A 24,714-nucleotide genomic window follows, 5' to 3' on the forward strand; every position below is an offset into this window, starting at 1 on the left:
AGGAGGCCCCTAGTACATCTAGTGCGCCAATACTCCTTACTATGCAACAATTAACGGCTGTAATGGATAATTCTATCAAAAACATTTTAGCCAAAATGCCCAATTATCAGCGAAAGCGCGACTGCTCTGTTTTAGAAAATACTGAAGAGCATGAGGACGCTGATGATAATGGTTCTGACATGCCCCTACACCAGTCTGAGGGGGCCAGGGAGGTTTTGTCTGAGGGAGAAATTTCAGATTCAGGGAAAATTTCTCAACAAGCTGAACCTGATGTGATTACACTCAAATTTAAATTGGAACATCTCCGCGCTCTGCTTAAGGAGGTGTTGTCTACTCTGGATGATTGTGACAATTTGGTCATTCCAGAGAAATTATGTAAGATGGAAAAGTTCCTAGAGGTCCCGGGGCCCCCCGAAGCTTTTCCTATACCCAAGCGGGTGGCGGACATTGTAAACAAAGAATGGGAAAGGCCCGGCATACCTTTTGTCCCTCCCCCTATATTTAAGAAATTGTTTCCTATGGTCGACCCCAGAAAGGACTTATGGCAGACAGTCCCCAAGGTCGAGGGGGCGGTTTCTACTCTAAACAAACGCACTACTATCCCTATAGAAGATAGTTGTGCTTTCAAAGATCCTATGGATAAAAAATTAGAGGGTTTGCTTAAAAAGATGTTTGTTCAGCAAGGTTACCTTCTACAACCAATTTCATGCATTGTTCCTGTCACTACAGCAGCGTGTTTCTGGTTCGATTAACTAGAAAAGTCGCTCGATAAAGATTCTTCTTATGAGGAGATTATGGACAGAGTTCACGCTCTTAAATTGGCTAACTCTTTTACTTTAGACGCCACTTTGCAATTAGCTAGATTAGCGGCGAAAAATTCAGGGTTTGCTATTGTGGCGCGCAGAGCGCTTTGGCTAAAATCTTGGTCAGCGGATGCGTCTTCCAAGAACAAATTGCTTAACATACCTTTCAAGGGGAAAACGCTGTTTGGCCCTGATTTGAAAGAGATTATTTCAGATATCACTGGGGGTAAGGGCCACGCCCTTCCTCAGGATAGGTCTTTTAAGGCTAAAAATAAACCAAATTTTCGTCCCTTTCGCAGAAACGGACCAGCCTCAAGTTCTACATCCTCTAAGCAAGAGGGTAATACTTCTCAAACCAAGCCAGCCTGGAGGCCAATGCAAGGCTGGAACAAAGGTAAGCAGGCCAAGAAACCTGCCACTGCTACCAAGACAGCATGAGATGTTGGCCCCCGATCCGGGACCGGATCTGGTGGGGGGCAGACTTTCTCTCTTCGCTCAGGCTTGGGCAAGAGATGTTCTGGATCCTTGGGCGCTAGAAATAGTCTCCCAAGGTTATCTTCTGGAATTCAAGGAGCTACCCCCAAGGGGGAGGTTCCACAGGTCTCAATTGTCTTCAGATCACATAAAAAGACAGGCATTCTTACATTGTGTAGAAGACCTGTTAAAAATGGGAGTGATTCATCCGGTTCCATTAGGAGAACAAGGGATGGGATTCTACTCCAATCTGTTCATAGTTCCCAAAAAAGAGGGAACATTCAGACCAATCTTAGATCTCAAGATCCTAAACAAATTTCTCAAGGTTCCATCGTTCAAAATGGAAACCATTCGGACAATTCTTCCTACCATCCAGGAAGGTCAATTCATGACCACGGTGGATTTAAAGGATGCGTATCTACATATTCCTATCCACAAGGAACATCATCGGTTCCTAAGGTTCGCCTTTCTGGACAAGCATTACCAGTTTGTGGCACTTCCATTCGGATTAGCCACTGCTCCAAGAATTTTCACAAAGGTACTAGGGTCCCTTCTAGCGGTGCTAAGACCAAGGGGCATTGCAGTAGTACCTTACTTGGACGACATACTGATTCAAGAGTCGTCTCTACCACTAGCAAAGGCTCATACGGACATTGTCCTGGCCTTTCTCAGATCTCACGGGTGGAAAGTGAACGTAGAAAAAAGTTCTCTATCTCCGTCAACAAGAGTTCCCTTCTTGGGAACAATAATAGACTCCTTAGAAATGAGGATTTTTCTGACAGAGGCCAGAAAATCAAAACTTCTAAGCTCTTGTCAAGTACTTCATTCTGTTCTTCTTCCTTCCATAGCGCAGTGCATGGAAGTAATAGGTTTGATGGTCGCGGCAATGGACATAGTTCCTTTTGCGCGAATTCATCTGAGACCATTACAACTGTGCATGCTCAGTCAGTGGAATGGGGATTATACAGACTTGTCTCCGACGATACAAGTAGATCAGAGGACCAGAGATTCACTCCGTTGGTGGCTGACCCTGGACAACCTGTCACAAGGGATGAGCTTCCGCAGACCAGAGTGGGTCATTGTCACGACCGACGCCAGTCTGGTGGGCTGGGGCGCGGTCTGGGAACCCCTGAAAGCTCAGGGTCTTTGGTCTCGGGAAGAATCTCTTCTCCCGATAAATATTCTGGAACTGAGAGCGATATTCAATGCTCTCAAGGCTTGGCCTCAGCTAGCAAAGGCCAAATTCATACGGTTTCAATCAGACAACATGACGACTGTTGCGTATATCAACCATCAGGGGGGAACAAGGAGTTCCCTGGCGATGGAAGAAGTGATCAAAATAATTCAATGGGCGGAGACTCACTCCTGCCACTTGTCTGCAATCCACATCCCAGGAGTGGAAAATTGGGAAGCGGATTTTCTGAGTCGTCAGACATTTCATCCGGGGGAGTGTGAACTCCATCCGGAAATCTTTGCCCAAATAATTCAATTGTGGGGCATTCCAGACATGGATCTGATGGCGTCTCGTCAGAACTTCAAGGTTCCTTGCTACGGGTCCAGATCCAGGGATCCCAAGGCGACTCTAGTGGATGCACTAGTAGCACCTTGGAGCTTCAACCTAGCTTATGTGTTCCCACCGTTTCCTCTCATTCCCAGGCTGGTAGCCAGGATCAAACAGGAGAGGGTATCGGTGATCTTGATAGCTCCTGCGTGGCCACGCAGGACTTGGTATGCAGATCTGGTGAATATGTCATCGGCTCCACCATGGAAGCTACCTTTGAGACAGGACCTTCTTGTTCAAGGTCCGTTCGAACATCCGAATCTGGCCTCACTCCAACTGACTGCTTGGAGATTGAACGCTTGATTTTATCAAAGCGAGGGTTCTCAGATTCTGTCATTGATACTCTTGTTCAGGCCAGAAAGCCTGTAACTAGAAAAATCTACCATAAAATATGGAAAAAAATATATCTGTTGGTGTGAATCTAAAGGATTCCCATGGAACAAGATAAAAATTCCTAAGATTCTATCCTTTCTTCAAGAAGGTTTGGAGAAAGGATTATCTGCAAGTTCTTTGAAGGGACAGATTTCTGCTTTATCTGTTTTACTTCGCAAAAAGCTGGCGGCTGTGCCAGATGTTCAAGCTTTTGTTCAGGCTCTGGTTAGAATCAAGCCTGTTTACAAACCTTTGACTCCTCCTTGGAGTCTCAATTTAGTTCTTTCAGTTCTTCAGGGGGTTCCGTTTGAACCCCTACATTCCGTTGATATCAAGTTATTATCTTGGAAAGTTTTGTTTTTGGTTGCAATTTCTTCTGCTAGAAGAGTTTCAGAGTTATCTGCTCTGCAGTGTTCTCCTCCTTATCTGGTGTTCCATGCAGATAAGGTGGTTTTGCGTACTAAACCTGGTTTTCTTCCGAAAGTTGTTTCTAACAAAAATATTAACCAGGAGATAGTCGTGCCTTCTTTGTGTCCGAATCCAGTTTCAAAGAAGGAACGTTTGTTGCACAATTTGGATGTAGTTCGTGCTCTAAAATTCTATTTAGAGGCTACAAAGGATTTCAGACAAACATCTTCCTTGTTTGTTGTTTATTCTGGTAAAAGGAGAGGTCAAAAAGCAACTTCTACCTCTCTCTCTTTTTGGCTTAAAAGCATCATCAGATTGGCTTATGAGACTGCCGGACGGCAGCCTCCTGAAAGAATCACAGCTCATTCCACTAGGGCCGTGGCTTCCACATGGGCCTTCAAGAACGAGGCTTCTGTTGATCAGATATGTAAGGCAGCGACTTGGTCTTCACTGCACACTTTTACCAAATTTTACAAATTTGATACTTTTGCTTCTTCTGAGGCTATTTTTGGGAGAAAGGTTTTGCAAGCCGTGGTGCCTTCCATCTAGGTGACCTGATTTGCTCCCTCCCATCATCCGTGTCCTAAAGCTTTGGTATTGGTTCCCACAAGTAAGGATGATGCCGTGGACCGGACACACCTATGTTGGAGAAAACAGAATTTATGTTTACCTGATAAATTACTTTCTCCAACGGTGTGTCCGGTCCACGGCCCGCCCTGGTTTTTTAATCAGGTCTGATGATTTATTTTCTCTAACTACAGTCACCACGGTATCATATGATTTCTCCTATGCAAATATTCCTCCTTTACGTCGGTCGAATGACTGGGGAAGGCGGAGCCTAGGAGGGATCATGTGACCAGCTTTGCTGGGCTCTTTGCCATTTCCTGTTGGGGAAGAGAATATCCCACAAGTAAGGATGACGCCGTGGACCGGACACACCGTTGGAGAAAGTAATTTATCAGGTAAACATAAATTCTGTTTTATATATATATATATATATATATATATATATATATATATACCTCATGTATCTGCACTCACAATTCAAACCAGTCGTCAACCAGGGTGCAAAGTCAAATCATCAATAGTAGTATATTTCACAATGAAATAAACCTAATTTTATCCAAATCCAGTGAGTGCATTCCCTGTATATATTTTATATATATATATATATATATATATATATATATATATATATATATATATATATATAAAATGCCTTATTTGTATGAGGATAACTCTTCTTTTCCATATAGAGTTTAGGAAAGAAACACACACTTTTCTCTTGTTAAGTGTATCCAGTCCACGGATCATCCATTACTTGTGGGATATTCTCCTTCCCAACAGGAAGTTGCAAGAGGATCACCCACAGCAGAGCTGCTATATAGCTCCTCCCCTCACTGCCATATCCAGTCATTCTCTTGCAACTCTCAACAAAGATGGACGTAGTAAGAGGAGGGTGGTGTATTATAGTTAGTTTTTTAACTTCAATCAAAAGTTTGTTATTTTTAAATGGTACCGGAGTGTGCTGTTTCATCTCAGGCAGCATTAGAAGAAGAATCTGCCCGTGATTTCTATGATCTTAGCAGAAGTAACTAAGATCCATTGCTGTTCTCACATATTCTGAGGAGTGAGGTAACTTCAGAGGGGGAATAGCGTGCAGGTTTTCCTGTAATAAGGTATGTGCAGTTAACATATTTCTAGGGATGGTATTTGCTAGAAAAATGCTGCTGATACCGGATTAATGTAAGTTAAGCCTTAAATGCAGTGATAGTGACTGGTATCAGGCTTATTAACAGAGATACATACTCTTATAAAAGTGTAATATAAAACGTTTCCTGGCATGTTAATCGTTTTTATATATGTTTGGTGACAAAACTTATTGGGGCCTAGTTTTTTTTTCCACATGGCTGGCTTGATTTTTGCCTAGTAACAGGCTTTCCACTGTTGCAATATGAGTGGGAAGGGCCTATTTTAGTGCTTTTCTGTGCAGCTAAAAATACTGACAGAGACATTCAGCTTCCCTCTGCATGATACAGGACATCTCTGAAGGGCTCAAAAGGCTTCAAAGTCGTGTTTGAGGAGGGTAACAATCACAGTAGACTGTGGCAGTTCTTGTGACTGTGTTTAAAAAACGTTTTTGTCATTTATTATTCTGTTTTTGTTATTAAGGGGTTAATCATCCATTTGCAAGTGGGTGCAATGCTCTGCTGACTTGTTACATACACTGTAAAAAATGTGTTAGTGTAACTCCCTTTTTTCACTGTTATTTCAAATTTTGTCAAAATTTGTTTCTCTTAAAGGCACAGTAACGTTTTTTTAATATTGCTTGTTAACTTGCTTTAAAGTGTTTTCCAAGCTTGCTAGTCTCATTGCTAGTCTGTACAAACATGTCTGAAACAGAGGATACTTGTTCATTATGTTTAAAAGCCATGGTGGAGCCCCATTGGAGAATGTGTACTAAATGTATTGATTTCACCTTAAACAGTAAAGATCAGTCTTTATCTATAAAAGAATTGTCACCAGAGGGGTCTGTCGAGGAGGAAGTTATGCCGATTAACTCTCCCCACGTGTCGGACCCTTTCCCTCCCGCTCAAGGGACGCACGCTAATATGGTACATCAGGGACGCCAATAGCGATTACTTTGCAGGACATGGCTGCAATCATGAATAATACCCTGTCAGAGGTATTATCCAGATTGCCTGAATTGAGAGGCAAGCGCGATAGCTCTGGGGTTAGACGAGATACAGAGCACGTAGATGCTGTAAGAGCCATGTCTGATACTGCGTCACAATATGCAGAACCTGAGGACGGAGAGCTTCAGTCTGTGGGTGACGTCTCTGAATCGGGGAGACCTGATTCAGAGATTTCTAATTTTAAATTTAAGCTTGAGAACCTCCGTGTATTGCTTTGGGAGGTATTAGCTGCTCTGAATGACTGTGACACAATTGCAGTGCCAGAGAAATTGTGTAGGCTGGATAAATACTATGCAGTGCCGGTGAGTACTGATGTTTTTCCAATACCTAAAAGGCTTACAGAAATTATTAGTAAGGAGTGGGATAGGCCCGGTGTGCCCTTTTCCCCACCTCCTATATTTAGAAAAATGTTTCCAATAGATTCCACTACACGGGACTTATGGCAGACTGTCCCTAAGGTGGAGGGAGCAGTTTCTACTTTAGCAAAGCGTACCACTATCCCGGTTGAGGACAGTTGTGCTTTTTCAGATCCAATGGATAAAAAATTGGAGGGTTACCTTAAGAAAATGTTTATTCAACAAGGTTTTATTTTACAGCCCCTTGCATGCATTGCGCCTGTCACTGCTGCGGCGGCATTCTGGTTTGAGGCCCTGGAAGAGGCCATCCATACAGCTCCATTGACTGAAATTGTTGACAAGCTTAGAACTCTTAAGCTAGCTAACTCATTTGTTTCTGATGCCATTGTTCATTTGACTAAACTAACGGCTAAGAATTCTGGATTCGCCATCCAGGCGCGTAGGGCGCTATGGCTCAAATCCTGGTCAGCTGATGTGACTTCAAAGTCTAAATTACTCAACATTCCTTTCAAGGGGCAGACCTTATTCGGGCCTGGTTTGAAAGAAATTATTGCTGACATTACTGGAGGTAAGGGTCATACCCTTCCTCAGGACAGGGCCAAATCAAAGGCCAAACAGTCTAATTTTCGTGCCTTTCGAAATTTCAAGGCAGGTGCAGCATCAACTTCCTCTGCTTCAAAACAAGAGAGAACTTTTGCTCAATCCAAACAGGCCTGGAAACCTAACCAGTCCTGGAACAAGGGCAAGCAGGCCAGAAAGCCTGCTGCTGCCTCTAAGACAGCATGAAGGAGCGGCCCCCTATCCGACAACGGATCTAGTAGGGGGCAGACTCTCTCTCTTCGCCCAGGCGTGGGCAAGAGATGTTCAGGATCCCTGGGCGTTGGAGATCATATCTCAGGGATATCTTCTGGATTTCAAAGCTTCTCCTCCACAAGGGAGATTTCACCTTTCTAGATTATCTGCAAACCAGATAAAGAAAGAGGCATTCCTAAGCTGCGTACAAGATCTCCTTGTAATGGAAGTGATCCATCCAGTTCCGCGGACGGAACAAGGACAGGGGTTTTATTCAAATCTGTTTGTGGTTCCCAAAAAAGAGGGAACCTTCAGACCAATTTTGGATTTAAAGATCCTAAACAAATTCCTCAGAGTTCCGTAATTCAAGATGGAAACTATTCAAACCATTTTACCCATGATCCAAGAGGGTCAGTATATGACCACAGTGGACTTAAAGGATGCCTACCTTCACATTCCGATTCACAAGAATCATCATCATTTCCTGAGGTTTGCCTTTCTAGAAAGGCATTACCAATTTGTAGCTCTTCCATTCGGGTTGGCTACAGCCCCAAGAATTTTTACAAAGGTTCTGGGCTCACTTCTGGCGGTCCTAAGACCGCGAGGCATAGCAGTGGCTCCTTACCTGGACGATATCCTGATACAGGCGTCAAGCTTTCAAATTGTCAAATCTCATACAGAGATAGTTCTGGCATTCCTGAGGTCGCATGGGTGGAAAGTGAACGAAGAAAAGAGTTCTCTATCTCCTCTCACGAGGGTTTCCTTCCTAGGGACTCTAATAGATTCTGTAGAAATGAAAATTTACCTGACGGAGTCCAGGTTATCAAAACTTCTAAATGCTTGCCGTGTTCTTCACTCCATTCCGCGTTCAGTGCATGGAAGTAATCGGCTTAATGGTAGCGGCGATGGACATAGTGCCATTCGGGCGCCTGCATCTCAGACCGCTGCAATTATGCATGCTCTGTCAGTGGAATGGGGATTATACAGATTTGTCCCCTCTACTAAATCTGGATCAGGAAACCAGAGATTCTCTTCTCTGGTGGTTATCTCGGGCCCATCTGTCCAAGGGTATGACCTTTCGCAGACCAGATTGGACAATTGTAACAACAGATGCCAGCCTTCTAGGTTGGGGTGCAGTCTGGAACTCCCTGAAGGCTCAGGGTTCATAGACTCAGGAGGAGAAACTCCTCCCAATAAATATTCTAGAGTTAAGAGCAATATTCAATGCTCTTCTGGCTTGGCCTCAGCTAGCAACACTGAGGTTCATCAGACAACATCACGACTGTGGCTTACATCAACCATCAAGGGGGAACCAGGAGTTCCCTAGCAATGTCAGAAGTCTCCAAGATAATTCGCTGGGCAGAGACTCACTCTTGCCACCTGTCAGCGATCCATATCCCAGGTGTAGAGAACTGGGAGGCGGATTTTCTAAGTCGTCAGACTTTTCATCCGGGGGAATGGGAACTCCATCCGGAGGTGTTTGCTCAATTGGTTCTCCGTTGGGGCAAACCAGAATTGGATCTCATGGCGTCTCGCCAGAACACCAAGCTTCCTTGTTACGGATCCAGGTACAGGGACCCAGAAGCGGCACTGATTGATGCTCTAGCAGCGCCTTGGTTCTTCAACAGGGGTTATGTGTTTCCACCGTTTCCTCTGCTCCCTCGTCTGATTGCCAAAATCAAACAGGAAAGAGCATCGGTGATATTGATAGCGCCTGCGTGGCCACGCAGGACCTGGTATGCAGACCTAGTGGACATGTCATCCTTTCCACCATGGACTCTGCCTCTGAGACAAGACCTTCTAATACAAGGTCCTTTCAATCATCCGAATCTACTTTCTCTGAGACTGACTGCATGGAGATTGAGCGCTTGATCCTATCAAAGCGTGGCTTCTCCGAGTCAGTAATTGATACCTTAATATAGGCACAAAAGCCTGTCACCAGGAAAATTTACCACAAGATATGGCGTAAATATCTTCATTGGGGTGAATCCAAGAATTACTCATGGAGTAGGGTTAGGATTCCTAGGATATTGTCCTTCCTCCAAGAGGGTTTGGACAAAGGATTATCAGCTAGTTCTTTAAAGGGACAGATTTCTGCTCTGTTTATTCTTTTACACAAGCGTCTGGCAGAAGTTCCAGACGTTCAGGCATTTTGTCAGGCTTTAGTTAGAATTAAGCCTGTGTTTAAACCTGTTGCTCCTCCATGGAGCTTAAACTTGGTTCTTAAAGTTCTTCAAGGGGTTCCGTTGAACCCCTTCATTCTATTGATATCAAACTTCTTTCATGGAAAGTTCTTTTTCTGATGGCTATTTCCTCGGCTCGAAGAGTCTCGGAGTTATCTGCCTTACATTGTGATTCTCCTTATCTGATCTTTCATTCAGATAAAGTTGTTCTGCGTACAAAACCTGGGTTTTTACCTAAGGTGGTTTCTAACAAGAATATCAATCAAGAGATTGTTGTTCCATCATTATGTCCTAATCCTTCTTCAAAGAAGGAACGTCTTTTGCATAATCTAGACGTAGTCCGTGCCTTGAAGTTTTACTTACAGGCTACTAAAGATTTTCGCCAAACATCTAACCTGTTTGTTGTTTACTCTGGACAGAGGAGAGGTCAGAAGGCCTCGACAACCTCTTTCTTTTTGGCTTCGGAGTATAATCCGTTTAGCCTATGAGACTGCTGGACAGCAGCTTCCTGAAAGGATTACAGCTCATTCTACTAGAGCTGTGGCTTCCACCTGGGCCTTTAAAAATGAGGCCTCTGTTGAACAGATTTGCAAGGCTACAACTTGGTCTTCCCTTCATACTTTTTCCAAATTTTACAAATTTGATACTTTTGCTTCTTCGGAGGCTGTTTTTGGGAGAAAGGTTCTACAGGCAGTGGTTCCTTCCGTTTAAGTTCCTGCCTTGTCCCTCCCATCATCCGTGTACTTTAGCTTTGGTATTGGTATCCCACAAGTAATGGATGATCCGTGGACTGGATACACTTAACAAGAGAAAACAAAATTTATGCTTACCTGATAAATTTATTTCTCTTGTAGTGTATCCAGTCCACGGCCCGCCCCCTGTCCTTTTCAGGCAGGTCTAAATTTTAATTAAACTACAGTCACCACTGCACCCTATGGTTTCTCCTTTCTCTGCTTGTTTCGGTCGAATGACTGGATATGGCAGTGAGGGGAGGAGCTATATAGCAGCTCTGCTGTGGGTGATCCTCTTGCAACTTCCTGTTGGGAAGGAGAATATCCCACAAGTAATGGATGATCCGTGGACTGGATACACTACAAGAGAAATAAATTTATCAGGTAAGCATAAATTATGTTTTTTTTACAACCTTGTTTATTAAAATTTGAAAGCTTTTTTAATTTTTATTTTTATGAAAGGGTCTCTATGCACTTATAATAGGCCATCAAAAAGACTTAGAGACCCCCAAAACCCCTTGTTTTAAAGCCCAGAAGCCCCTCTTTAAAACAAAAGTCCCTATATAAGTTTAAATAGCCAGGTGGTCATTGTGGTAATAGTGATTAGCAGGTGTGAATAAATGTGAGAAGAGGCCCATGGGAGCTTCTATGTGCACATCAAAGTTATAGAACTGAACACAAAGGCCCTTACTAATTTATATGAGCATAACCACTTATTTTTCCTTACTTAAAGTGAATTTAAAGTTTCATCAAGTAGTGCCTGGTTTTTAAAAATACTATTAAAAACAGGGGCACTTTCATTGATGAAACTTTACATTGCACAATATTTGTAGAAATACTTACCTCTTCGTCTTGAAAGCTGCTCCAGCGCTTCGCCACCCTGTCGCAAGCCTCTTCCTACGTCAGAAATTACAATTCTGGCCTTTCTCCAATCACAGAGTTGCTTTAGGCAATGCTTCCCCCGGGGGGAAGCCGGAATCGTCATTGCTGACGTAGGAAGAGGCTTGCGACGGGCTGGCGAAGCGCTGGAGCGGCTTTCAAGATGAAGAGGTAAGTATTTCTACAAATATTGTGCAATGTAAAGTTTAATCAATGAAAATGCCCCTGTTTTTAATAGTATTTTTAAAAACCAGGCACTACTTGATGAAACTTTACATTCACTTTAAACATACTATTCATTGCCAATTTATTTAAATTTTATTACAAAAACATAATTTGTTGCAGAATTCTAACGTGATGATACATAAAATAATGATATAGTTTGAATCTGTTGGGCCTTCTGAAAACCTCCAATATGTAATATGTGTGGGTTTATCACTGAAAAATGGCCTGCAGTGGTTATTAAATATCAGCAGCACCTAAAATCTCCAAAACAGCTCGGCACAGAGGTGGAAATGACTCAGCAGTTAAGTGGTTAAAGTTGACTGTATCTAGATTTAGCGTATCAGCCCTTCTATTCTTGAGCTCAATAATTAATTGTGTGACTTAGTTCGTGTAAAAATGATATAAGGATGTAGTATCTCTGAAATTGATAGCAAGTGAGCAAAAATTCCAATCTGGCCCATTGGATGAAAAAGGTTGTGTGCCCTTATCTGAGCAAATGATGATTTCTGTTTATTCTCTTACGTTGTTGTGTGACACCAGCCTGCGGCCTTGAAGGCTGTCTACTGTGTCTTCAGCTGTTCTTTTGGGTAGAATGTTTTTGAAAGCAGATGGTTAGTGTGGTAAATAGTCTTATTGTTTAACCTAAAAGTCAAATGGAGAAACTGCACAGCTGACCAATAAAGTCATTTATATAGATGCAATAATTAAAGGGCCGTTTTAGTGGAAAAATAGCATACTTTAATTGGTTAGCACTATCTAGGTGTGCCTGTGCTTATTGGCTCACTGTCAGTCTCCAATCAGAACCAGCAATTTTCTGCTGCTCCAGAGTGGTACTTTAACTGTATATTTAACCCCTTTGTGGGTTGATAGTGCTAGAAATGCATGCTCTTTTGAATTCTAATATATAAATGATGTAATGGAGCTTTAAACTAAGAAAACCTATACAGTAGCACATCAGATCTAGATATTTCTATCCTAACCTATTGTTTTGTGGAGAACTTTACCAGATATGCCTGTATATATAAATATTTATTTTAATTTGATATTTGAACAAAACAAAGTGTTTGTGCGCCATTGTACACATGTAAGCAACATTTGATTTTCTTAATTCTAAGGATCATTATGATGATTTATAACAAACATGCCTTAACATTACTTTTTAAGCAACAAAGGCCACACTTATTATGATTAACTAACCTAATAATTAGATGCATTTTATTTTGCTAAAGATTGTATATAAATAACCTAAGGTGTCCCAGTCTCTCTCTCTCTCTCCCTCCCTTAATTTGTCACAGTGAAAGTCATAATGTTCTTAATTAAAGGGACATTATGCTGTAAAAGTGTCTTTCCTTTAATGTGTTGTCATTAATCCTTTTTACTTGCTGGAGTATATTGTCCCTATAATCTTTATTATTGATTTAGATTAAACTGTTCCATACAAGCAATAAATATCTCTTTGATTGCTTAGTAAATAGCAGCATATATATAAATAGATCAGCATTGATGTGTTTTATCATTGTTTGCCTGTGTCATGTACAAGTTTCAACAAGATCATTTTGTAATGTTTTATTTCAGGACAGCGGTAAAAGTGATTTGATACCTGAGCTATGTCGGCTCCTCCCCCTCCACCCCCACCTGCACCACCGCCACCATTTCGTGGCCCACCTGCACCAACCCAGGTAGGCTCAGCTTAAGTTATAGAAGGATACAAAGATGAATTGTAGTTAATAGGGATAGTATGAGTGTTTTGCAAGGACACATTTGGTGATTAGTACATAGAAAATGTTTAGGAACAAAAGATGCAAAAGAATTAAAACTAGGACTCCTTATATTCAGTTCTTGAAAGGGATATGGTAGCTAGAAAACTGCAATAGGCAATAGAAATAGTTTGATGTATGTAACATTAAACATAAACCTTCATTATAAAATATAATGCTTTTTTAGTGTGTATGTATGCATAGCCATTTGCCAGATCATAGGACCAGTTTACTATCTCCTTGATTTACATCAAAATCTCTTGAATAAAATAGCATTAATAGTAATAGTTAATGGTGTTAATAGTAGCTTAAAGGGACAGTCTACACCTTAGTCATCTTAACGTCTTACCTTAGATTAAGCTGCAAAAAGCCTCCTGCACCTCTTTCTATATCATGTAGCAGGAACAGTAAAAAGGTAACCAGGTTACGTTCGTCTGATGCGCATTTCGCCTTAGCTTTACTACCTAAATACACCTCACCATGGCACATGTACTGCATACTACCTAAATAAACCTCACCGTGCACGTGTACTGCATACTACCTAAATACAACTCACCGTGCACGTGTACTGCATACTACCTAAATATACCTCACCATGCACGTGTACTGCATACTACCTAAATACACCTCACCATGCACATGTACTGCATACTACCTAAATACACCTCACCATGCACATGTACTGCATACTACCTAAATACACCTCACCATGCACATGTACTGCATACTACCTAAATACACCTCACCATGTTCATGTACTGCATACTACCTAAATACACCTCACCATGCACATGTACTGCATACTACCTAAATGCACCTCACCATGCACATGTGCTGCATACTACCTAAATACACCTCACCATGCACATGTGCTGCATACTACCTAAATACACCTCACCATGCACATGTACTGCATACTACCTAAATACACCTCACCATGCACATGTGCTGCATACTACCTAAATACATCTCACCATGCACATGTACTGCATACTACCTAAATACACCTCACCATGCACGTGTACTGCATACTACCTAAATACACCTCACCATGCACGTATGCTGCATACTACCTAAATACACCTCACCATGCACGTGTACTGCATACTACCTAAATACACCTCACCATGCACGTGTACTGCATACTACCTAAATACACCTCACCATGCACGTGTACTGCATACTACCTAAATACACCTCACCATGCACGTATGCTGCATACTACCTAAATACACCTCACCATGCACATGTACTGCATACTACCTAAATACAACTCACCATGCACGTGTGCTGCATACTACCTATATACACCTCATCATGCACATGTACTGCATACTACCTGTATACACCTCACCGTGCACATGTACTGCATACTACCTAAATACACCTCACCATGCACATGTACTGCATACTACCTAAATACACCTCACCATGCTCATGTACTGCATACTACCTAAATACACCTCATCATGCACGTGTACTGCATACTACCTAAATACACCTCACCATGCACGTGTACTGCATACTACCTAAATACACCTCACCATGCACATGTACTGCATACTACCTAAATACACTTCACCATGCACGTGTACTGCATACTACCTATATACACCTCACCATGCACTTGTACTGCATACTACCTAAATACACCTCACCATGCACGTGTACTGCATACTACGTAAATACACCTCACCGTGCACGTGTACTGCATACTACGTAAATACACCTCAGCATGCACATGTACTGTATACTACCTAAATACACCTCACCATTCATGTGTACTGCATAGTACCTAAATACACCTCACCGTGCACGTGTACTGCATACTACCTAAATACACATCACCATGCTCATGTACTGTATACTACCTAAATACACCACACCATGCACATGTACTGCATACTACCTAAACACACTCACCATGCAAGTGTACTGCATACTACCTATATACACCTCACCATGCACATGTACTGCATACTACCTATATACACCTCACCATGCACGTGTACTGCATACTACCTAAATACACCTTACCATGCAAGTGTACTGCATACTACCTATATACACCTCACCATGCACGTGTACTGCATACTACCTATATACACCTCACCGTGCACGTGTACTGCATACTACCTAAATACACCTCACCATGCACATGTACTGCATACTACCTAAACACACCTCACCATGCACGTGTACTGCATACTACCTAAATACACCTCACCATGCACGTGTACGGCATACTACCTAAATACACCTCACCATGCACGTGTACTGCATACTACCTAAATACACCTTACCATGCACGTGTACTGCATATCATCTAAATACACCTCACCATGCACGTGTGCTGCATACTACCTAAATACACCTCACCATGCACATGTGCTGCATACTACCTAAACACACCTCACCATGCACGTGTACTGCATACTACCTAAATACACCTCACCATGCACGTGTACTGCATACTACCTAAATACACCTCACCATGCTATGTACTGCATACTACCTAAATACACTTCACCATGCACATGTACTGCATACTACCTAAATACACCTCACCATGCACGTGTACTGCATACTACCTAAATACACCTCACCATGCACGTGTACTGCATACTACCTAAATACACCTCACCATGCACATGTACTGCATACTACCTAAATACACCTCACCATGCACATGTACGGCATACTACCTAAATACACCTCACCATGCACATGTACTGCATACTACCTAAATACACCTCACCATGCACATGTACTGCATACTACCTAAATACACCTCACCATGCACGTGTACTGCATACTACCTAAATACACCTCACCATGCACATGTACGGCATACTACCTAAACACACCTCACCATGCACACATGCTGCATACTACCTAAATACACCTCACCATGCACGTCTGCTGCATACTACCTAAATACACCTCACCATGCACGTGTGCTGCATACTACCTAAATACACCTCACCATGCTCATGTACTGCATACTACCTAAATACACCTCACCATGCACATGTACTGCATACTACCTAAATACACCTCACCATGCACGTGTACTGCATACTACCTAAATACACCTCACCATGCACATGTACGGCATACTACCTAAACACACCTCACCATGCACACGTGCTGCATACTACCTAAATACACCTCACCATGCACGTCTGCTGCATACTACCTAAATACACCTCACCATGCACGTGTGCTGCATACTACCTAAATACACCTCACCATGCTCATGTACTGCATAGTACCTAAATACACCTCACCATGCACATGTACTGCATACTACCTAAATACACCTCACCATGCACGTGTACTGCATACTACCTAAAAACACCTCACCATGCATGTGTGCTGCATACTACCTAAATAGTAAATACACTCTTGCAATCTAATTATCAAGTATAACACATTAACTCTTTCCTGCCGAGGATCGCAAGATTTCAATTATTGGATCGGGTCTGGGGTCGTCCCTATAACGCTAGCAACGCCCTCCAGACGGCGATCAAATCCAGGAAGCTCAGAAGGCTTCAGGACAGCCGTTAGCTAAGACGTTGTATTCCGTCATAACGGCGCTAAATCCCAGCGCCGTTTGGACGAAATACAACGGCATAACAGCGGCAAATGGTTAAGTTCTAGAATTAAGTACGCATTAAGATGAAAATTAAATCTGCATTATTGTTTATTATGCAGACACCTTTACTTTCCTGTATGTTTAGCATTGACTGTTATTTTTAGCTCACATTATAGCTTCAGTGATAAAACAATGATGTTAAAACATGACATTACTGTAGGCTGTCTCATGTTGTTGCATTTGTTCTGTGCAGACTTTCTTCTTTACCTATCAAGTGACAGTGGAATGTGACATATGGTTACAGTTGTGCTCTCAGTTGTCCCCACCTGGCGACATGCAGGGCAAAAACTGATATCCATTTACAGCTTTTCTCTTTCCCTTGTAGCTGAGGGAAAGAGTCAATCTCTGATATTTCCAAATAGAAACAATAGGCAGCTGTCTCCTGCAGCATATGGGAAACTCATTTTGTTTTCAGTACAATGAACTAAGTAACCTTTTGGCTTCTGGACAACTTATCCTTTAGAGTGCTGTTGTCTTAAGAACTGCTCAGCAATTCAAGATTCTTGTAAATACCCTCAGTGGAAATGAACACTTGACAGTTGATTAGTGATCAGAATATGCACTGCCATTAAACTGTAGCTGTAGAATTTATGTAGTTTAAAAAAAGTTGTTGTTTTACTTAAAGGGACAGTGTACACCAATTTTATATAACTGCATGTAATAGACACTACTATAAAGAGAAATTTGCACAGATACTGATCTAAAAATCCAGTATAAAACTTTTAACAAGCTTCCGGTTTAGCACTATTGATGAGATTAGTCTTGGAAACCCACTGAAAGGGTCTGGGAAAACAAGAAGAGCAGACCCCCCCCCCCCTTCCCTGCATATGAAAAGACAGATAGCATAAACAGGAGCCAGCTGGAGTCTGTAAACGTGCGTATACATCTGACACTGTGGGGCTTGGTTAGGAGTCTAAAAATCACAATGTTATTAAAAAAATAAGCAAAACTATACACTGTTACAAAAAGACTCACATATATGTTCTATAAATGGATCATCTGCAAAACATTTATGCAATGAAAAATCTAGTGTACTGTACAATATCCCTTTAAGGCCTGGAGGCCACAATGCAGTTATCCAGTGGTTTATGTCTCGCTTTTCACTTCCTCGTCCCTGAATAATTAACCATCCTCATTTCACAATTTGCACCACACCCATTGCTTTTCTATTCTGACATTAGCCTCATCTCTGTTCTTTCTTTAAAGGGACACTGAACACATTTTTTTTATTTTGTGATTCAGATAGAGCATGCATTTTTAAGCAGCTTTCTAATTTACTCCTATTATCAATTTTTCTTCGTTCTCTTGCTATCTTTATTTGAAAAAGATGGCATCTAAGCTATTTGTTTGGTTCAGAACCCTGGAAAGCACTTGTTCATTGGTGGATGAATGTATCCACCAATCAGCAAAAACAACCAAGGTTGTTCACAAAAAATGGGCTGGCATCTAAATTTACATTCTTGCATTTCAAATAAAGATACCAAGAGAATGAAGAAAATTTGATAATAGGAGTAAATTAGAAAGTTGCTTAAAATTGCATGCTCTATCTGAATCACGAAAGAAAAAATTTGGGTTCAGTGTCCCTTTAAACATCAAGATTTTTTTTCTGAGTCTGTGTACGTTTGTGGCAGTTACCAGTCTTTGTTTATACGCCTATCCCAAAATAAGCTAAAATGTATTTAGATGAATGATACTTCATGAATGTTACTTTAAAGGACATAGCTGCGCTTATGTCTTCCACAATTTCTGATGCGTTATCTGCTTTTCCTATGCTACAAGGCAAGCGTAAGAGGAAAGACAACCATGTTATCAGTGAGGTTTCTGATGCCATGGTGGCAGTCTCAGAGGTACCCTCCCAGGGAACTGAGATGGAGGGTATAGAGGTTCCATCAGAAGGCGAAATTTCAGACTCAGAGTTAAACTAGAACACCTCAGCCTGTTACTCAGGGAGGTTTTGGTTACTTTAGACGACTGTGATTCCACAGTAGTAGTCGTTCCTGCGAAATCAAGTAAATTGGACAGATATTTCGAAGTTCCTACTTACTCAGATGTTTTTCCAGTTCCTAAGCGAGCTTCGGAGATTGTTTCTAAGGAATGGGAGAGACCAGGTATTCCCTTCTCTCCTTCTTCTATTTTCAAAAAGATGTTTCCTATAGCTGAAGCTGTCAAGGAAACTTGGCATTCGGTTCCTAAGGTGGAAGGGGCTATCTCCACCTTAGCCAAGCGAAACTACTATTCCTATTGAGGATAGTTGTGTCTTTAAAGACCCCATGGACAAGAAGTTGGAGGGTCTACTTAAAAAGATTTATGTTCACCAGGGTCTGCTATTGCAGCCGGCTGCGTGCATTGCTACTGTCACTAGTGCGGCAGCTTATTGGTTTGATGCTCTGTCCGAGTCTCTTAAGTCTGAGACTTCTTTAGAGGAGATCCAAGATAGGATTAAAGCTCTGAAGTTAGCCAATGCTTTTATTACGGATGCTTCTCTGCAAATTACTAAATTGGCAGCTAAGAGTTCAGGGTTCTCTATCCTAGTCCGCAGAGCCTTATGGTTAAAACCTTGGTCTGTGGACGTGTCATCCAAGTCTAAGCTTCTAGCAATTCCTTACAAGGGAAAGACCTTGTTTGGACCTGGCCTGAATGAAAATTATCTGTGATATCACGGGAGGTAAGGGTCATCTCCTTCCTCGGTATAAGAGATGTAAACAAGAGGGACGACAAAGTAATTTTCGTCACTTTCAAAATTTCAAGGGAAATTCTTTCTCGTCCTCCTCTAAACAGGAAGGAAACTTTTCACAATCTAAGCCTACGTGGAGACCCAACCAGCCTTGGAACAAGGGAAAACAGTCCAAGAAGCCTGCTGCTAAATCCAAAACAGCATGAAGGGCATGCCCCCAATCCGGGACCAGATCTGGTAGGGGGCAGACTTTCTTTCTTCGTTCAGGCTTGGGTGCGGGATGTTCAGGATCCCTGGGCTATAGAAATAGTGTCCCAGGGATACAAACTGGAGTTCAAAAATTTTCCTCCCTGAGGAAGATTTCTTCTTTCAAGATTATCTGCAAACCAGATAAAAAGAGAGGCGTTCTTACATTGTGTAAGAGACCTCTCCTCCCTGGGAGTAATTATTACCATTCCTGTACAGGAACACGGGCAGGGTTTTTATTCAAATCTGTTTGTAGTTCCCAAAAAGGAGGGATCTTAGACCTCAAGAGTCTAAACAAGTTTCTCAGAGTTCCATCTTTCAAGATGGAAACTATTTGTACCATTTTTCCATTGATCCAGGAGGGTCAATTTATGACGACAGTGAACTTAAAGGATGCATATCTACATGTTTCTATCCACAGAGATCATCACAAGTTCCTAAGGTTTGTTTTTCTGGACAAACACTTTCAGTTTGTGGCTCTTCCTTTCGGGCTAGCCACGGCACCCAGAATTTTAACAAAGGTTCTGGGGTCTCTGCGGGCGGTTCTAAAACCACAGGGCATTGCGGTGGCGTCTTATCTGGACGATATTCTAATCCAGGCACCATCTTGTCAACAAGCAAGCTCTCATACCCTCATTGTCCTATCCTTCCTGAGAACTCACGGGTGGAAGGTAAATCTGGAAAAAGAGTTTCTTAATCCCAAAGACAAGAGTGACTTTCTTGGGAACTCTAATCGATTCTATATCTATGAGGATTTTTCTGACAGAGGTCAGAAAATCAAAGATTCTAGATACCTGTCGAGCCCTTCAGTCCAATCCTCGGCCGTCAGTGGCTCAGTGCATGGAAGTAAACGGACTGATGGTGGCGGCAATGGACATCACACCGTTTGCTCGGTTTCACCTCAGGCCTCTGCATTTGAACATGCTCAGGCAGTGAAATGGAGATTATGCAGATTTGTCTCCTCGAATAACCCTGGAACAGGAGACGAGGGACTCTCTTCAATGGTGGTTGTCTCTTGATTATCTATCCCAGGGAACCTGCTTTCGCAGACCTTCCTGGGTGATTGTGACAACAGACACCAGCCTTTTAGGATGGGGAGTTGTCTGGGGTTCCCTAAAGGCTCAGGGAGCATGGACTCAGACAGAGTCTGTTCTTCCTATAAACATCCTGGAACTAAGAGCGATATTCAATGCTCTTCTGGCCTGTCCTCAGTTGGCTTCGGCCCAGTTCATCAGATTCCAGTCGGACAACATAACGACAGTGGCTTACATCAATCATCAGGGAGAAACGAGGAGTTCCTTAGCGATGACCGAGGTAACCAACATAATCCGGTGGATGGAGGCTCATTCTTGCCATCTGTCAGCGATCCACATCCCAGGGGTGGACAACTGGGAGGGGGGTTTTCTGAGCAGTCAGTCTTTTCATCCGGATGAGTGGGAACTCCATCCGGAAGTATTTTCCAACCTGATTCTCAAATGGGGTCGGCCAGAGTTAGATCTCATGGCATCTCGTCAGAATACCAAGCTCCCGATATACGGGTCAAGGTCCAGGGATCCCCAGGCGGAACTGATAGATGCTCTGGCAGTTCCTTGGTCCTTCAGCCTAGCATACCTATTTCCCCTGTTTGCACTTCTTCCTCTGGTCATTGCTCAAATCAAACAGGAGAAGGCGTTGGTGATCCTCATTGCCCCTGCTTGGCCTCGCAGGATTTGGTATGCCGATCTGGTGGACATGTCATCCCTGCCACCTTGGAGACTTCCGTTGAGGAAGGACCTTCTCATTCAAGGACCCTTCCTTCACCCAAATCTAGTTTCTCTGAAGCTGACTGCTTGGAGATTGAACGCTTAATCCTATCCAAGCTGGGTTTTTCTGATTCGGTCATAGAGACCTTGATTCAGGCGCATAAGCCTGTAACTAGAAAGATTTACCATAAGATATGGCGTAAATATCTCTATTGGTGTGAATCCAAGGGCTACTCATGGAGTTGAGTTAAGATTCCCAGAATTTTGTCTTTTCTCCAAGAAGGTTTGGAGAAGGGTTTATCGACAAGTTCCCTAAAGGGTCAGATCTCTGCCTTATCTATTTTGTTACACAAACATCTGGCAGATGTCCCAGATGTACAATCTTTTTGTCAGGCCTTGGTTAGGATCAGGCCTGTGTTCAAACCAGTTACTCCTCTATGGAGTCTAAATTTAGTTCTTAAAGTTCTTCAAGGGGCTCCGTTTGAGCCTATGCATTCCTTAGATATTAAGTTGTTATCTTGGAAAGTTTTATTTCTTGTTGCTATTTCTTCAGCTCGAAGAGTGTCTGAGCTTGGGTATTGTTTCCCATAAGTAAGGATGATAATCCATGGACTCATCGTGTCTTTAAAAAGAAAAGAAAATGTATGCTTACCTTTTAGACAGGTTGTTTTTTTATTATAAACTTCAGACACCTCTGCACCTTGGCTTTTCCTTTCTCTTCCTAACTTCGGTCGAATGACTGGAGTGGGAGGGAAGGGAGGAGCTATTTAACAGCTCTGCTGTGGTGCTCTTTGCCTCCTCCTGCTGACCAGGAGGTGAATATCCTATAAGTAAGAATGATGATCCGTGGACTCATCGTGTCTAAAAAGAAGCAAATTTATCAGGTAAGCATACATTTTCTTATTCTAATCCATCACAAAACACCTTTTTTAAGCATCTTTCTCTTGACATTTAAAGGGACACTCAAGTCAAAATAAACTTTAATTATTCAGATAGAACACGTAGTTTTAAGACACTTTCCAATTTACTTCCATTATCAAAATTGGCACGGTCTCTTTATATTCACACTTTTTGGGGAACAAAATCCTACTGAGCATGTGCACAAGCTCACAGGGTATACATATACTAGTCTGTGATTGGCTAATATCTGTCACATGATACAGTGGACAGGAAAAGGGGATAAAAATAAATTTGTCAGAAAAAAATTCTACTGCTTATTTGAAATTTAGAGTAGGTGTTATTGCATTGTTTTTGAATTATGTACTTGTTAATTATGCAATTCTACTGCATTGAGTGATCCTTTCAAAGCAGAGTTATAGCTTTAGAGCAGCAATATACAGCCGCTCCAGAGTTGAACAAGTCTGGCGATTGGTGGATACACAGATTTGCCTTTTGTCATTGGCTCACCATACATGTCCAGTAATATCACAGTACTGAGTTGCTTCTCCAGATCCATCTGCAGGGTTTAAACACATAGGGGTCGATCACAGTCCTTAAGAAAAACGTATCTAATGATTTATCTACAAAAATCGCCATAAACTTTAATGGTGATTTTCTGTTGAAAACCATTAGTTAAGTTATCTAACATATTTGAGAATTTTGTTATAGCAGTTTGATGTTCCTTTGAAAAAGTAAATGGTTTTGTAAGTTCATATTTTAGCAACGTGAGCATATTTGAGAAAGTATAAATAACAGTAAAACAATGTACTTTGTAGTGCTTCAATCTCATTGATATTTTGTTATAAGTTGTCATATGAATGCAGCTAGGCAAGTTTCTTGAAAGTGTTCTGTCAAAAAAAGCTACCTGTCATAAAAAGCTACCCTAGCACTGCGCATGCGCTATTTCATGTCACTGCATTCCAAATATGCTGCAACAGCGCATGGAGAGTTATAATGGTAGCTTTTACTGATAGTGGAGAAATTCCTGAAGCCTTGATTCTGTGACTGTTTGCTTACCCGCATGCGCAGTCACAGAGGTGGCTTTTTCTGACGGATATTTTTTATTTGGTACATGATAACTTTGCATGCAAAGGGCGCAAAACAGGGGTTAATTAAATAATGCCCAATATGGATTATAATTTTATATGCCAATATTTATATATAAATACATATACAGATATACAGTATATAAAATGTTAAAGGGACACTGAACCCAATTTTTCGTGATTCAGATAGAGCATGCAATTTTAAACAACTTTCTTATTTACTCCTATTATCACATTTTCTTCATTCTCTTTATTTGAAAAGCAAGAATGTAAGTTTAGATGCCGGCCCATTTTTGGTGAACAACTTGGGTTGTGCTTGCTAATTGGTGAATACATTCACCCACCAATAAACAAGTGCTATCCAGGGTCTGAACCAAAAATTGTCTGGCTCCATGGTATAGATGCCTTCTTTTTCAAATAAAGATAGCAAGAGAACGAAGAAAATTTGAAAATAGGAGTAAATTAGAACGTTGCTTAAAATTGCATGCTCTATCTGAATCACGAAAGAAAACATTTGGGTTCAGTGTCTCTTTAACATTTTATTACCTTATCTCATCTATACCCCACTGGGAGTATATTTACATAGCTTGGCCTTAAGGCCAAAAACTTTCTGGATAGGTGGGGATACTACAGGCTAAATCAAATATTTAAAATGCCAATATAAGGGTAAAGGAAATACTTGTAAACTATTTAATAAACTCCAGCAGGTAAAGTGGATAATTGGAAACAAATTAAAGGGAGATTTTGTTTTTTTAGTAAACTGTCCCTTTAAATGCAAGCTGTAGTACAATACACATTTGAGGATTTTCTTTTACACTGATACGTTACATTAATGTGACAGCCCTGCTCAGTACAGTGTCATATTACACTATAAACTAGAAAGCTATTTATTGTGACTGAGTCAGGGTTAGAGCATGGGGAACACACTGTCCTGCCTTGATAGCTTTAGACTAGCGCTTATCTCTCCGGGAACAGCAGAGGAAAAGGAAGAGAGATGGTCTGGCAGTGTAATCATGTTACTTTCTATTGGGCTTGTTTAGCTTATGGAAGTTTTTTTTATGGAAAAGGTCAGTGGAAAATAGACTTTTTTCCTGTTCATTTTGATACACAATTACTGTATTCCAAGCAGTCTTCCTCTTTTTTACATGACATATTCAGCTGGCTTAACAGTG

The 24,714-nt window shown here is 41.6% G+C and overlaps 1 protein-coding gene across 3 annotated transcripts in view; it reads left to right on the forward strand.

The window, feature by feature from the left end:
* WIPF3 (WAS/WASL interacting protein family member 3) overlaps positions 1–24,714 on the forward strand; it is a 266,059-nt gene that overhangs the window by 71,873 nt on the left and 169,472 nt on the right. The window contains exon 2 of one of the 3 annotated variants that reach the window (XM_053714192.1): positions 13,056–13,159. In XM_053714192.1, coding sequence (XP_053570167.1) covers positions 13,088–13,159 — 72 coding nt within the window. In that variant the 5' untranslated portion in view covers positions 13,056–13,087. Of the gene's footprint in view, positions 1–13,055; positions 13,160–24,512; positions 24,610–24,714 lie in introns of those variants that run through there. The other 2 variants (XM_053714193.1, XM_053714194.1) reach the window with 2 other exon arrangements.

The sequence above is a fragment of the Bombina bombina genome, chromosome 5 (assembly GCF_027579735.1).
Source record: "Bombina bombina isolate aBomBom1 chromosome 5, aBomBom1.pri, whole genome shotgun sequence".
Classification (NCBI taxonomy): Eukaryota; Metazoa; Chordata; class Amphibia; order Anura; family Bombinatoridae; genus Bombina; species Bombina bombina.